At 42.8% G+C, this 16,491-nt stretch overlaps 2 protein-coding genes across 6 annotated transcripts in view; one reads left to right on the forward strand and one right to left on the reverse strand.

Annotated features, from left to right (window-relative positions):
• The window catches only part of chrnb5b (cholinergic receptor, nicotinic, beta 5b), a 44,683-nt gene that overhangs the window by 15,233 nt on the left and 12,959 nt on the right, over positions 1–16,491 (reverse strand). The window contains exons 1-3 of one of the 5 annotated variants that reach the window (XM_067457335.1): positions 6,469–6,659; positions 6,011–6,091; positions 5,740–5,855 (exon numbers count right to left, since the gene is read on the reverse strand). In XM_067457335.1, coding sequence (XP_067313436.1) covers positions 5,740–5,812 — 73 coding nt within the window. In that variant the 5' untranslated portion in view covers positions 5,813–5,855; positions 6,011–6,091; positions 6,469–6,659. Of the gene's footprint in view, positions 1–5,739; positions 5,856–5,952; positions 6,092–6,468; positions 6,660–16,491 lie in introns of those variants that run through there. The other 4 variants (XM_067457334.1, XM_067457337.1, XM_067457338.1 and 1 more) reach the window with 4 other exon arrangements.
• On the forward strand, positions 8,131–15,871 carry tspan6 (tetraspanin 6). Its single transcript, XM_067457332.1, has 8 exons — positions 8,131–8,373; positions 9,639–9,827; positions 11,487–11,561; positions 11,661–11,750; positions 14,160–14,321; positions 14,402–14,485; positions 14,561–14,645; positions 14,806–15,871. The coding sequence occupies exons 1-7, from the start codon at positions 8,287–8,289 to the stop codon at positions 14,627–14,629; spliced, it is 756 nt and encodes a 251-aa protein (XP_067313433.1). The 5' UTR covers positions 8,131–8,286; the 3' UTR covers positions 14,630–14,645; positions 14,806–15,871.

Raw genomic sequence — 16,491 nt, forward strand, 5'->3', positions numbered from 1 at the left:
TCTGTGCAGTGTGAGGGAATTCAAGAAAGCATGGGAAGAATTAGAAAAGGGACTGTGATAAAGTTCGTTTGTGTAAGGAAGGAAGAGGACAAGGGGGTCGGTTTGACTGCTGACGCTTCTCTTTATTATAACAAAACTCAGTCTCTTCACACGGCTATTGCCCGTGTGTATCTCTCTCAGTCACTTCCGGGTTCCGGTTAAACGTTCCGCTTCCGGGTCAACGTGTCTCACAACTCAATGTCCGTGAGTGTGTGTGTGTGTCGCGTCAGCAGTCCCTCTCTCTCTCCTGGATCTCCGGTTCCACCTAGGTTTTATCCCCTCTCCGCGCTCATTACTGGAACGAGAGACAGGTGTTATTAATCTGCTTCCAACCCACTCACTTACCGCTCGTCCCGCGGCTCTCTCTCCCGCTGCAGACCTCGCTGAACCACGCCCCCCTTGCCACATACCCCCACCGCCCGACTCAGGCCGGGGAGCCGTCCGGCCTGCAGCCCCCCCCCCCCCATTTCTGGAGAGGAAATCGGCCACAGCCATCTGAGCACCCGGCCTGTGGACCACCTTGAATTTAAACGGCTGAAGAGCTAGATACCAACGGGTGATCCGCGCGTTGGTATCCTTCATGCGGTGGAGCCATTGGAGAGGAGCGTGGTCCGAACAGAGGGTGAACTCCCGCCCCAGGAGGTAATAGCGGAGAGTGAGAACGGCCCATCTGATGGCCAAACACTCCTTCTCTATGGTGCTGTACTTAGCTTCCCTCTTGGAGAGCTTACGGCTAATGTACAGCACCGGCCGCTCTCCCCCCTCCACCTCCTGGGCCAGGACTGCGCCCAGCCCCCTGTCCGACGCGTCAGTCTGCAACAAGAAAGGGAGAGAAAAGTCAGGGGAGTGTAAAAGCGGCCCGCCACATAGAGCAGCCTTCACTTGGGTAAAAGCCTGTTGACACGGCTCCGTCCACTGGACCGTATCTGGTAGCCCCTTTCTAGTAAGATCAGTCAAAGGGCTGGTGAGGTCCGAATAATTTGGTATAAACCGTCTATAATATCCCGCCAGCCCCAAAAACTGTCTTACCTCCTTTTTGGTCTTGGGCCTCGGACAGGTTGCAATTGCGGCAGTCTTATCAATTTGGGGACGCACCTGACCATGACCCAAGTGGAAGCCCAGATACCTTACTTCCACCCGCCCAATCGCACACTTCTTTGGGTTGGCCGTGAGCCCCGCTCCCCTCAGCGACCTCAGGACCGCCCTCACATGCTGCATATGCCGCTGCCAATCGTGACTATAAATCACTATGTCATCCAGGTACGCAGCAGCATACGCAGCATGGGGGCGCAAAATCCTATCCATGAGTCGCTGGAAGGTTGCGGGCGCTCCGAACAAGCCGAAAGGAAGCGTGACAAATTGGTGTAATCCAAACGGCGTGGTGAAAGCTGTCTTTTCTTTGGACAATGGAGACAAGGGGATCTGCCAATAGCCCTTTGTTAAGTCCAGTGTCGAATAAAATCGAGCCGTGCCTAACCGATCAAGCAACTCGTCAACCCGCGGCATTGGATACGCGTCGAATTTCGACACAGCGTTCACCTTGCGGTAGTCCACACAGAACCTGACCGAGCCGTCTGTTTTGGGGACCAAAACTATCGGGCTCGCCCAGTCACTGTTGGACTCCTCGATTACTCCCATGTCGAGCATTGCGCCTAATTCTTCCTGAACTACTTTTTTCTTATGTTCAGGCAAGCGATACGGCCGGCTGCGAACTACCACGCCCGGCTCGGTCTCGATATGGTGCTGAATCAAGTCGGTACGTCCCGGTAGGGGCGAGAACACGTCAGCGAACTCCGCCTGCAATTTTGATAAATCAGCGAGTTGTAACGGTGAGAGGTGATCTCCCCCAGGGGCCAGCGCGACTGATTGCGCTTTAATGCTCGCCTCTGGCCCGAGATCATCCTCTCCCCCGATCACCGTTGCCAACAACACTGATTCCACCTCATTCCATTTTTTTAGCAGGTTGAGGTGGTATATTTGACGTGCCCCGTTCCTATCGGATCGTATCACTTCATAATCGAGCTCTCCTATCTGTCGTGCGACCTCAAACGGCCCCTGCCACTTTGACATTAATTTTGAGCTCGACGTAGGGAGTAGAACGAGCACTTTCTCTCCCGGTGTGAATTTGCGTAGTTTTGTACCCCTGTTATATGACCGGCTCTGGCGGTCCTGGGCTTGCAACAAATTCTCCCTAGATAGCCGCCCCAAGGTGTGGAGTTTTGTTCGCAAGTCCATGACGTACTGAATTTCGTTTTTGGCCAAAGAAGGTCCCTCCTCCCAAGTTTCTCGTAGGACGTCCAGCACCCCCCGTGGCTGTCGTCCGTAGAGAAGCTCGAAGGGGGAAAACCCCGTGGAGGCTTGTGGAACCTCCCGCACGGCAAATAAGAGGGGTTCTAACCACCGATCCCAATTTTTGGCGTCTTCCTGTACGAACTTACGGATCATGGATTTAAGAGTGCGATTAAATTGTTCGACCAAGCCGTCCGTTTGTGGGTGATAGACGCTTGTTCGAATGGATTTAATGCCCAATAATCCGTAGAGTTCGCTCATCGTGCGTGACATAAACGCCGTGCCTTGATCAGTGAGGATTTCTTTCGGAATCCCCACTCGGGAGATCAGACGAAACAGTGCGTCCGCAACACTCTTCGCGGAGATGTTGCGGAGAGCCACTGCCTCCGGATATCGTGTTGCGTAGTCCACGATGACTAACGCAAAACGATGTCCGCGTGCGGATCGCTCCAATGGCCCGATGAGGTCCATCGCAATTCTCTCGAAGGGGACCTGCATTAATGGAAGGGGGCGCAATGGCGCTTTTGGGGCGGCCAGTGGATTCACCAACTGACATTCAGGGCAAGACGCGCACCACCTGCGCACATTGTCATGAATGCCTGGCCAAAAAAATCGGGTCATTAAGCGATTCAGTGTGGCCGCCTGCCCCAGGTGGCCCGCCATCGGGTTCGAGTGAGCCGCCTGGAAAAGCATTTCCCGGCGGCTCTTTGGTACTAATAACTGGGTTGTATCCACTTTTGTCTGAGTGTCTTGGGTCACTCGATACAACCGATCCTTAATTATGGCAAAATAAGGATACGTGACGGGCAACGCGGGTTGGAGAGACTGACCGTCGATAGAGCGGACCTGCTGAAATGCATGTTTTAGGGTCTCATCTTGAGACTGCTCCAGAGGGAAGTCATCGCGGTCCGAGAGAATCAGTCTCTCGACCCCGCTCGGTTCCTCTGAAGCTGTTCCCAAGGGTCCCGTATCAGTCTCGCCAACCTGCACTCGCACCGCCCCGTTCCTAGCCTTGTTTTCCCAAGCGGCATCCGCGCATAACGACCCCAATAATGCCGAAAAGGCGGGCCAATTCGTCCCCAGAATTAGCGGATGCCGGAGGTGGGGACTAACCGCCACCTCAACACTATGCTTTTTCCCCCTAAACTGTATCGTGACTGGGACAACCGGATATTCCACCACATCCCCGTGCACACACCGCACCTTAACCATGCGGCTTGTATCCAATGCCCCAGGCTGCATCAGGCTTTGATGGATCGAGGTTTGGTTACATCCTGAATCCACCAAGGCCTGATATGTCCCCCCTTGATACTTACAGGAATTTGGTACTCTCCTGCTTGATCGGGGGTGGTCCGCTGGACGACCGGGATCCGGATCATTGTCCCGATGTCCATCCTCGGACATCGGTCCACAAAATGATCCGGATCACCGCACCGCCAGCAGGCCAGCCCAGGCTTACCCGCCACCCCTGCGGCGGGGAGTGGGTTGGAAAATGAGCGCGGGGAGGGTGTGCAACCGGAGCCATTATCACCACCCGCCCCCAGCGGCCCCGCCCCCCTGGGCGGAGCCCGCGAACTCCCGGACGGTCCTGGGCCCATCCCACCCCGACCTCTGGGGGGAACGCGAGGAGGGCCTGGAGGACGGGACCTGGGGAGAGGGACAGGGCGAGAGGGAGAGACAGAGGGGGGAGAGAGAGAGTGAGAAGTTAGTGAGGGCTCGCCGACCCCCGGGCACGCCACCAGGTGGTCCTCCGCCAGCTGGATGGCCGTCTCCAGCGACGTGGGCCGGTGGCACTGGACCCACTCGGCGGTCTTTCTTGGGAGCCGAGTGATGAATTGCTCCAGCACCACCAGATCGATGGTATGGTCCACGTCGCTTCCGCCGGCCAAGAGCCATCTGCGGCACGAGTCCCGGAGCTGTTGGGCCATAGCGAAGGGTCGGCCGGCCTCGCCCCATTCCAGGGAGCGGAACCTCTGGCGGTGTTGCTCCGGGGTCCGACCGACCCTCTGTAGGATGGCCCTTTTTAGATCCTCGTACTTCAGGAGGTTCGCTACCGGCAGATGTTGGGCGGCCGCCTGGGCTTCTCCTGTTAGTAATGGAATGAGGCGCACCGGCCACTGTGCCCGGGGCCAGCCGGAGGCCTCCGCGGTCTTCTGGAAGAGGTCTATGAAGGCCTCCGGATCGTCCTCTGGCCCCATCTTGTGGAGGGGCATGTGGACCGATGCGCTAGCCCGCCCGGCGGCTTCGGCGCGAACCTCCCGATCCATCCAGCTCCGGAACCGCTCGCGGTCCTCTTGCTGGCCGCGGACAATCGCCTCGAAGCGGCGCTCCTGGTCCGCCCGCAGGTCCAGCATTGCCTGATGTTGGTCTTGGTGGAGGACCGCGAGGGAGGTGATGATGTCCGCAAATGGCGAGGCGGAGGGCGTTGTCATGGCGGCGGCGCTGTCCTACTTCCTTCCCGGGTTTCGGCACCAGTGTGATAATGTTCGTTTGTGTAAGGAAGGAAGAGGACAAGGGGGTCGGTTTGACTGCTGACGCTTCTCTTTATTATAACAAAACTCAGTCTCTTCACACGGCTATTGCCCGTGTGTATCTCTCTCAGTCACTTCCGGGTTCCGGTTAAACGTTCCGCTTCCGGGTCAACGTGTCTCACAACTCAATGTCCGTGAGTGTGTGTGTGTGTCGCGTCAGCAGTCCCTCTCTCTCTCCTGGATCTCCGGTTCCACCTAGGTTTTATCCCCTCTCCGCGCTCATTACTGGAACGAGAGACAGGTGTTATTAATCTGCTTCCAACCCACTCACTTACCGCTCGTCCCGCGGCTCTCTCTCCCGCTGCAGACCTCGCTGAACCACGCCCCCCTTGCCACAGGGACATAGGAGATTTGTTTGTGTGGAGCCAAAAAGGACGCTTTACGGTCAGTGTTTCTACAAAGCGGCTGTGGATCTTTAAACTGCCGAAGCCATTCAATGTTCGCACAGAAACATGTACATACTCAGCGCTCTCTCACTCAGCCGTGCCCAATGTTAAAGCCATTAGTGTTGGGTAAATGGCTGTAAATTTAATTTAGTCTGAGTGAAAGAGGACCTCACATAATGTTAACTGATTAAATACACAAACAATTCACAATATTGATTTCCGCACAGCCTCTCTTTTGTTTAAAAACATACATCTACAATATATTTTCTGAGCCCGACTGTATGTTAACAAATTTCAGTAACATTTTATTTAAAGTAGCCATGAAACAGTGACATATATCTGAATGAAATGGCTTCTCGAACAAGAAAACACAACGTAGGGCGTGACTCGATTTTGTCCAGTGGGAATTGTTTGAATCGTTGTGGTTTGCTATTGCTGTGATATAATAACGAGAGTGACAGGTTGTAAATGCATATGTGTCTGCATACACATACCTACACAGACATTCACTGCTATATTGCCCTTTGCTGACTGTCTGCACGTTGTCTGGTTCGCCATCCCTCTCATGCTCCAATTCCCCCAATGGGAGGTGTTAGGGGACTGAAGCAGACTGCAGCATAAAGATTTAAACGCTAACTGACATTAGCTCACCATTCTGATGCCTTATGTTTACACATCAAAAGCTCTCATCCATGAACTTCACCTACCACATATCCCAGATAAACCACTTAACTCTTCAGCATATGTTGGCTGATGGTTACTCACTTCAGTCATCTGATCTCCAGCAGGTGAAATTTGCTCCATTCATTCTCTTCTTGGCCTGAAACACTAGCCAAATGCATCAATCTAAGAGAGAGAGAAAACATATTTTTAAAATAGACTGTACAAAAAACAATATTGCACATTAACCTTTCAAACCACATGTATATATTAAAAAATATATATATTAATCTACTTATAGGCCTAACGTTACTTATTGTTTAAAAATCGAACTGAAGAATGTAGGCCTACAATTATTGCACTTTACACGTTCATTCCTCACTTTTAGTCTTGCGGTAAGGCTTTTAAACCTTACCAATAAGTCATTTACCAGCCGCCGATCACCATTACATCAACACAATCATAGCAACTATCATTGTAAAAAAAAACAACAACAACAACAACAACAACAAAAACATCCCATGCTAGCTTCTAACCCGTCTACTGTGAGCAAAAAAACATACCACGTGTAAGATCTGCTAATAATAACCAAACCATGGCTTGTGAAAAAAATGTGCTTCAAGATGAAGGGACAGGGAATTATGAAAGACAGAGAAAAGGAAAAATCTATCTAAAGAGTGATAAAAACATCATGTGCTTTTATGAAAAAGCCGCATTTCTGCCCCAGCCACAATTCATTTAATTGGCACCCATTCGCTGTGTTTATTTGTGCATTGCGTGGCATAACACGTTTTTTTTCCTATAGCGCCATCTTGTGGTAAAAAAAAATTGTTACACCACCATTGAACAAAGCATTCTTCCAAGAAAAAAATATTTGTCCTTTCCAGCACAATTGTGAAAATAAACAAGTTTTGTATTGTCTAGTAAATGATAAAGGATTTAGATTGTGTTCTTAGGCCTACCGCTGTCTCTTGAAAAGTTGTTATTCATAAGTGCAGATGCTTTAAATGTAAGCTAAAATTTTACCAGTTCACTGCCTGAAAGTTTTAAGTACAATCAACTTAAATTACATTAAACTGACTTTACAATTTTAGTTGATTCTTGTATAATTTGTTAAAAAGAAAGGTAATAATTGCTTAACTTATTTTGATTGAGTAAAAGCAATGTTGTCTCAACACAATTTTTTACAGTGCATGATAATTTGGTAAACTGAGTAAAATCATTTAAACTTGTTTAAGACAAGAAAGCCCTTAAGCTGATTTCACTTTTGGATAAGTAAACTGATTTGCAAAAGCTCCACCATTCATTTATTTGTTTGTTATTCCTTCTCCATAGTTCTTATGATTAGCTTAAACGGATCAAAGGAGAGGATTTATTGTGATGCTAGCCTATGCCGTTTTTGTTTGTTAACTTTTATTCTAATCAAATATTTTACATTAATTTAACATTAAATTAATAAAGGTATTTTGTTGATAACTGTTCTTACCAGTGTGTTTGGCTTTAATATGCATTTCCAAGTGTTTAAGTTTAATCAGAATTGTTCCAAACAGAGAACAATATTTTTTCTGTTAAGCATTTTTATATTTGTCTTTTTTTAACCTCCTGGGAGCCACTGTCCTCATATGATGAGATTATATTTTAGTGAATTCTCTGACATCATAGGCCTACATGTCACCAGGAATAAAAAAAAAATGACAATGATGTTTCTAATCTAAATATGACTTTCTGTTACAAAAAGAAAGTCATATTTAGATTAGAAACATATACTATGTTTTACATAAATATTAATAAAATATTAATACAGGGCACTAGTGCTATGTCCACTGTAGATGACACCAGAATATTTTGGGAGACAACAAAGTGAATATGGAAATTACATACTACTGTTCCTATAAAATATTATTATGAAAATGTTGCCAATTATTACACTTATTTTTTCCACTGCATGTTACACATTAATATGCACATATACCGTGTAGCTATATCTATGTCCTTTTATTTTTAAAACAACTGAGCCTTTAATGTCCACATACGACGAATATGAATAAAATATAATAATAATAAAAACTATGTGTTTTGTATGCGCTAAACAATAATAACATAAGGGGGAAAAAATAAATTTAAACGACTTTGTTTTGCTGGGTCTTAGGGGGTTAAAATGCCATTTTTAATGTTATATTTATATTTACTTTCCCAGATTGGATCCCAGTCCTTTATCTTGGTATCAGAACTTCCTGTCGGGAAAAGACTCCACAGCAGCACCATCCTCACCTAAACAAAACTTTACCAACTCACACTCCAATCCGCAACTTTTCCTCCAGCATTCTCCATCGAAAAATCCTGTCGACAGCCAGATCCGCTGGGAAAACAAAGACTGAAAAATGTCCCCTCCATCCGAACGTTTGCAAACCAAACCTGTGATAACGTGTCTGAAGACATTTCTCATCTCGTACAGTCTGATTTTCTGGGTGAGTTTATGTTTTCATCAGGTTTGCGTTAGCTTGAAGCGGCTATCTGTACAGCTAACTTACTCTGAACAATGGGCTCAGCCAGCTAACAGTTCTTACTCTTAGTTTGATCCTAATTTAGACTTACTACGTACCTTTTCTTTTTACAGAAACAAGATATCATTTTAGGCTTAATTTAACGTTTGCAGTTTCTTTACTTCTGATTAGCAAAATACATAAATCCTATCGACGACCTTTTATTGTTACCGGCTTAATTAAGATGTGTCGATTAATTTGATGTTTCCCTGCATTTTTTATAACAAAAGTGTAAAGTAAAACACAATTTTTAGGATACACTTTTTAATGTTACCTACTACTAAAGGAAGACCGATGTAACTTCTCAGCCTTTTTGTATTTTGGGAAGTAACTTAACGTTAGAGTCACAGCTGTTGTGACGTTTTTCAATATTGATGTATTCATATATTCGATAAAAGAAAAACCGATATGAATAGTTCATCGAACGTGGCCTATATTCATATCAGAAGTCCAATGTTTCACATTTATCTCGACTATTTATTGCTATTCACCGTGATTTATCGTTAGGCAGGGGACAGATGGTCATGTTTATAACCCCTGCTGAGAGAGGAAAGTGGATCAAGAAAAGTAATAGTCTTAGAATTAAACTCAATCAGTTGCTTATGGTCGAAAAATTTCCTGTAAAGTCTTTTACATGCATCATATAACTATATTTTATCCATAAACTATATTCACAGCTAGCAACTATACACTATCAAATCTCAAGTCCTTGAATTTTTTTTTTATCTTACCAAAATGTAAACTATTATCACAGCTATTTTAAAGTTGGGTAAACAAATATCTAACTTTACCCACACACACAATATATTAACATAATGCAATGTATTGTTTATATTTGCCGCAAAGTGAATAATATTATAGTCCAGCTCTAATGGACATTATAAAGATCAACATTATGATTTTTATGTAAAGCCACTTTAAAACTATGTGTAGGCCTATTGTAAAAACACTATTTATTTTGACCACTTTCTAAATAGGTCAAGGCTTATTTGCTAACAACTGTTGTCTGGGTACCTAAGCATTCCCAGATTCCCTGTTTTTATTTAATCCGCAACTGTCTGAGATTTGAAGCTGAAGTGTAATTACACAGGTTTGCAAAGGTGTTATCAAGAATCAGGGTAGGCAAGACATGGTGCTGTAATCCATAAACACATTTTAACATGTCTAAAAGTTTTTAACTTTCCTTGTAGTTCACAGGAGTGATCCTGTTGGCTGTTGGCGTATGGGGAAAGGTTAATTTGGAGTTTGACCTCCTTCTAAATTCAGACAAGGGTACGAATGCACCATATGTCCTTATTGGGACCGGAGCCATCATCATCATCTTCGGATTGTTTGGCTGCTTCGCAACCTGCCGTGGAAGTCCATGGATGCTAAAGCTGGTAAGTTCTAAAATAAATGTGATAACTTAGTTAAAGCACATTTTCTAAATATGGGTACACTTTTATGGCTTATGTGACAATCCTCTTATATGACATAAACTTGACCTTAAAGGGTTAGTTCACCCAATAATGAAAATTATTTCATTAATTACTCACCCTCATGTCGTTGGACACCCGTAACACCTTCGTTCATCTTGGGAAATATTGTTGAAAGCTGATGGCTGAGAAAGGCCTCCACTGGGATTCAGTACATTTCTACTGACCCACTCACAAGATCCATAAAAGGCACTAAAGACTTCGTTACAAAGTCCATCTCACTACAGTGGCTGTACAATAATTTTACCAAGCGACGAGAATAGTTTTTGTGTGCAAAAAAAATCAAAATAATGACTTTATCCGCCAAGATATTGTCTTCCGTGTAGGTCTCGGACATGAACTCACAGGATAGCGGTCCTCCTCCTCTTCCGGGTCATGTATTGAACGGTGAAGCTGCGTCATATTCTCGTTCATGCGTCGAGTTCACGTCAATAACTTAGTGGATAAATTCATTATTTCGATTTTTTTTGCACACAAAAACTATTCTCGTCGCTTAGTAATATTATTGTACAGCCACTGTAGTGAGATGGACTTTGTAACAAAGTCTTTAGTGCCTTTTATGGGTCTTGTGAGTGGGTCAGTGGAAATGTACTAAATGCCAATGGAGGCCTTTTAGAAGCCTTTCTCAGCCATCAGCTTTCAACAAAAATATCTTAATTTGTGTTCTGAAGATGAACGAAGGTGTTACAGGTGTCCAACGAAATGAGGGTGAGTAATTAATGAAATAATTTTAATTTTTGGGTGAACTAACCTTTTAAAAGGGTCATTTCAACCTACAAACCTGTTTAAAAAAACATATTTTTTACTTTTATTACTACAGACCTGTTTGTAAAATAGGTATCAAGGTCCCACACATACTCCCACTACCACAGACTTTGTCTGTATCCAAAATCACATTTCCCTACTATATAGTAGGTGAAAAACAGTACGTGTCAAAAGATGTTTTAAAGTCCCAGTGAACCGGAAGTAGCAATGGATTTTTTTTTTGTCAGTGCTGTATTTCCAAGTGGAATGGAAAATTGAACAGAGGGCAGGGTTTTACGTCAGCACTCCTCCTCTCCATCTCTCACTCATAGCAGACTAACGGTTGGAGGGGAGTTGTTACGCATTTTAAAACGCAAGCCGTCAAACTGACATCAGCTTAGAAGGAAGGCCGTTTCCAGACCGGAAGTAACTTTGTAGATTTTGATTAAAGATTACAATTTTTTTCTGTGTATTAACTTGAACTGATTAATTGTTCACCCTAAGACCTGTAATATGTGCTAACAAAGTAAATACGATTGATTTTTATTTCATGAGGACTTTAACATTGAGCTCAATGAGATTCTGCTCTCTTTTGGAGCCTGTTTCTAGCGGCCAGTCGATGAATTGCAGTTTAAGTCACTTCCGTTTGGTGAAAATGTAATGCCTCATAAAATAAATAGAAAGTAAAATATCTTTAGTATTTAGTTTGATGATTGACATTTTCTGAATGATCTAAATATTTTTTGATATTCAGGTTTTCAATCAACATTTTTGTGCTAATTGTTTTTAACTTTGTTCCCTTTCTCTCCTCTCTTGTAGTATGCTATGTTCCTGATACTTGTGTTCTTAGCTGAACTAGTGGCAGGTATATCTGGCTTTATTTTCAGACATGAGGTAATATTTTTTACTTATTTATATTTATTTTTAAATTATTCATATTTTGTTGTTTTCAACGAAATTATATTTATACTCTTTTTTTTTTTCTTTTTTTAGATTAAAGCAGTTCTTCAAGATTGCTATAAAAAGGCTGAATTAGCCTACAGTGGTACAAACACTGAAGATCTGGACAGGGTCCAGAGAACGGTATGTATTGTCTTGTTTTTTGTTTTTTTACTGGATGCAGTACAAAATTAGAAAGGATGAGGTTGAAAATGAGGAACGACTAATATATATAGGTCCTTCTCAAAAAAATTGCATATTGTGATAAAGTTCATTATTTTCCATAATGTAATGATACAAATAAAATTTTATATATATTTTAGATTCATTGCACACCAACTGGAATATTTCAGGTCTTTTATTGTTTTAATACTGATGAATTTGGCATACAGCTCATGAAAACCCAAAATCTCAAAAAATTAGCATATTTTATCCGACCAATAAAAGAAAAGTGTTTTTAATACAAAAAAAGTCAACCTTCAAATAATTATGTTCAGTTATGCACTCAATACTTGGCCAGGAATCCTTTTCCAGAAATGACTGCTTCAATGCGGCGTGGCATGGAGGCGATCAGCCTGTGGCACTGCTGAGGTGTTATGGAGGCCCAGGATGCTTCGATAGCGGCCTTAAGCTCATCCAGAGTGTTAGGTCTTGCGTCTCTCAACTTTCTCTTCACAATATCCCACAGATTCTCTATGGGGTTCAGGTCAGGAGAGTTGGCCAGCCAATTTAGCACAGTAATACCATGGTCAGTAAACCATTTACCAGTGGTTTTGGCACTGTGAGCAGGTGCCAGGTCATGCTGAAAAACGAAATCTTCATCTCCATAAAGCTTTTCAGCAGATAGAAGCATGAAGTGCTCCAAAATCTTCTGATAGCTAGCTGCATTGACCCTGCCCTTGATAAAACACAGTGGACCAACACCAGCAGCTGACATGGCACCCCAGACCATCACTGACTGTGGGTACTTGACACTGGACTTCAGGCATTTTGGCATTTCCTTCTCCCCAGTCTTCCTCCAGACTCTGGCACCTTGATTTCTGAATGACATGCAAAATTTAGTTTCATCCGAAAAAAGTACTTTGGACCACTGAACAACAGTCCAGTGCTGCTTCTCTGTAGCCCAAAAGTGTCTTGACCTGGGGAATGCTAGCCTAAAAAAAGGCCAGACCCACATCAAGATGTTTGGTCTGGAAACTCACCATAGACAGGGCTCAATCCGAGGGGCAGGATAAACGGTTGTCTTTCAAACTCCCTCTGCACGCGATAGGATAGCGCTACACCAACCAGAGCAACGAAGGTGAAACAGAGCTTGTTGATAGATTAAACATTCACCGTATCCAGTCGGCTAAACTCCGAACACATCTTCCCTTTTTAAGAATGACTTCAGTGCCGTTCTTTGTTCTTTTCTCAGAGAAAAGCTTAACTCCAAGTCTTCCAGAGTCGCGGTCAAAGCTGATTCGAAAGACCGCCGCCGTTCGCCAGTTTCTGTGTTTACTAGAAGCACGCAAACGCAACTCGGCCGTCGTCATTATGGCCCCGCCCGCCGACTCTATACACGATGTGATTGGCCCGTCTAGATTGAGAGGAATACAGCTCAGAAGGGTATTGAGAGTTCCTAGACGACACTTGCGGGCAGATTAAATTTCCTGCCGCTAGGGTGCGTCTAGATTTCTAGGCTAGGGGAATGCGGCACCTGTAGCCCATTTCCTGCACACGCCTGTGCACGGTGGCTCTGGATGTTTCTACTCCAGACTCAGTCCACTGCTTCCGCAGGTCCCCCAAGGTCTGGAATCGGTCCTTCTCCACAATCTTCCTCAGGGTCCGGTCACCTCTTCTCGTTGTGCAGTGTTTTTTGCCACACTTTTTCCTTCCCACAGACTTCCCACTGAGGTGCCTTGAGACAGCTCTCTGGGAACAGCCTATTCGTTTAGAAATTTCTTTCTGTGTCTTACCCTCTCGCTTGAGGTTGTCAATGATGGCCTTCTGGACAGCAGTCAGGTCATGGGCAGTCTAACCCATGATTGTGGTTTTGAGTAATGAACCAGGCTGGGAGTTTTTAAAAGCCTCAGGAATCTTTTGCAGGTGTTTAGAGTTAATTAGTTGATTCAGATGATTAGGTTAATAGCTCCTTTAGAGAACCTTTTCATGATATGCTAATTTTTTTAAATTGGTAAAATTTCGGGTTTCGGGAGAATTTTGGGTTTTCATGAGCTGTATGCCAAAATCATCAGTATTAAAATAATAAAAAAAATAATGAACTATCACAATATGCTATTTTTTTGAGAAGGACCATATATATATACATATTATTTTATTTTTAGTCATTCATAATAATAATTCATATTAATAATAATACACACACTTTTATACAAGTAACAATCACAACGCACAATCTTGGATTTGGATTGGTCCTATCTGACCAATACCCCATCCAACAAAAATGCACTGTATCAGATTGGTGCATCCCTATACAAAACATCAGGATTGCATATAACTTTACTAATCTAAAAATATTTTTAGGATGATAATTCAATATTTTGTTTTTTGTAGCTGCAATGCTGTGGAGAGAAGAACTACACCAGCTGGGAAAACACTGAATACTTCAAAAAAGAAGGCATCCCTAAAAGCTGCTGCAATGTGACTGCTGGTGTAAACTGCACTTCTGCAGAACTGAAGGATATTAAATTGGCTGAATCAGTGGTATATCAGCAGGTGATGACTGTTTCTAAACACTCCCAAATCAGGCATTATGTGTAATTATGGAATTTAAAAAAGATTATTCCTCTTATTAGGGTTGCTTCTCTCTAATGACTACAACGATGGAGGCCAATCTTGGAATTATTGCTGGAATTTCTTTTGGAATTGCATTCTTCCAGGTATTTCTCATAGTACCCAGTTTTTTTATGTTTCTGGTCTGTAATGCACCTAATAATGTATTTTATTTGCCTCAGGTCATTGGGATATTTTTGGCATGCTGCCTGTCTCGCTATATCACCAACAACCAATATGAGATGGTGTAGTGATTCTCCACAACGGGTATTTTTTTAAATGCCGCAATTTTCTATTCACTGATCTATATAAAAAATATATAGATCAATGGTTGTATTACATGTCATTTAATAAATATTTACATTGAAAAGACGCATTACTAGGTTATTATCTAGGAGCTCTTATTCTTGCATCTTTTTGTTTACAGGGTATCATCTGAAGATCACAGAGGACTGAATCTTAACACAAAGGGAAACCCATTTCATTTCATTGTTTTCTATGTGTGCCTTAGCTAAACATTTCATTTTAGAGGATTTCTAAATGCTTTTTAAAGAATATTTCTTGTTGGTAATTACATTGAAGGAAATAACCCATTCCAAAGGGATAAGATTGTTTTGCCAGAGTGTAAACATAATAGTGGTTAGAAGTTAGTAGAAAGTGCTTATGTTTAGCCAGTGTTAAACCAGGAACACACAGTCAGTTATGTACTGTACACCTTTTTTGTTTCATTGGAATTAACACACGCTGAAACTTGGCATCTAGTAAAAACATTTGTAGCATTTCTTGCATCCAGCCTTAAAAGTTCATTGATAATGACCTGACAGTAATTTGGGACATTAAGGTGTTATCCACTTAACATGTTACATACGAGTTCTGTTTGTCACCACTGGTTCACTTTCAATAACTAGTTTTAATACATGTATGTCCATTTCTTTTTGGATTGTTTCTTTGAAAATGATGTGGTTATTTGCAATTTCACTGAAGTCTTTATTATTGTAGCAGTGATAGTGTTAATTACAAGGTGGTTGAAAGTCATAGCTGTAATGTGCTGAACAGAAAATACATAGTGTCTCTTTAAGTTTATCTATGAAATGTGAAATCTGTTGTCGCTCCGGTTGATCAGGTAACAATATTTAACATGTACATAAAGCTACAATTATCAATGTTATCTATGCCGGGGTTGAAAAGTATTTGAAGCATCCTTGCATTTGTATTTGTAGGGGGGAAAAGTTGACATATAAATTCAGATTATGTTTGAAACTATTATTCTTTACTCTTCTGTCAGCATATTCTTTGTTGTCGTAAAGTGGATAATCCACCCTTTGTGCTTTGTCAGCATGTAGATTTATTTGTGGCCATGTGCACATTTATATCTTTGTAAGACAACAACATATTCAACAGCCGGTGATTTGTTCTGTTTGTTTTGGGGGGTTTTTTGTTTGTTTTTTGCAAACTGTAAAATGCATGGGAATAATAAACATTTTTAAATGCGATCAGCCTTAAAACCTCCAGATGGCGCTATCGGTTTATTTATACACATACTTTGCATACCTGGGTCAAAACAAAAAGACTTTAATATAAAGAAATGTGAGTACCACAAACACTTATAATTGAAACGTGAAAATAATGTAGTATTTATTTTTATATAAAGAAAATGTATTGCATTATTGATATACGAAAATACACTGTGGGAAAAATAGTATCTTCCTGTTATCTCCCGGTTTTGCAGACAAGACCTAACCCGAGTCACAGACTACAATGCCAATTTGAGCTGTTTTAACTGATAGCAACTTGCATTGTCATAAATTAAATCAGGGCCATTTTGTCTCAAGATACACCTCAGTAATGTTTTTTTCTAAGCCTTGTCCCAAATGTCTTAATTGAATTAAGGCCTAATCCTGGCTTAACCTAAACCCTGTCTATGAAACTTTTCACTGCGTTGAGTAAAAAATAAAAATAAAAAAATCTGTTACCCCCCCTCCGTGAAAAGAGGTTGTATTTATTAAAAGATACTGACTGAGATGGATGCGGATGATAAGCAGGCGTTTGATTGGTCCGATGGCCTGTCAATCACTTGCATCTCTGTGGTTCATTGGACAGGACGCTTCCCTGC

The sequence above is a fragment of the Pseudorasbora parva genome, chromosome 11, assembly GCF_024679245.1.
Source record: "Pseudorasbora parva isolate DD20220531a chromosome 11, ASM2467924v1, whole genome shotgun sequence".
Classification (NCBI taxonomy): domain Eukaryota; kingdom Metazoa; phylum Chordata; class Actinopteri; order Cypriniformes; family Gobionidae; genus Pseudorasbora; species Pseudorasbora parva.

Excerpts from the sequence above, each read along its gene's own strand:
- tspan6 (XM_067457332.1), top strand. The coding sequence starts at position 8,287 with ATGTCCCCTCCATCCGAACGTTTGCAAACCAAACCTGTGATAACGTGT. Across the intron at positions 11,751-14,159 it reads TGGACAGGGTCCAGAGAACG|CTGCAATGCTGTGGAGAGAA; the intron begins GTATGTATTGTC and ends TGTTTTTTGTAG. Across the intron at positions 14,322-14,401 it reads AATCAGTGGTATATCAGCAG|GGTTGCTTCTCTCTAATGAC; the intron begins GTGATGACTGTT and ends TCCTCTTATTAG.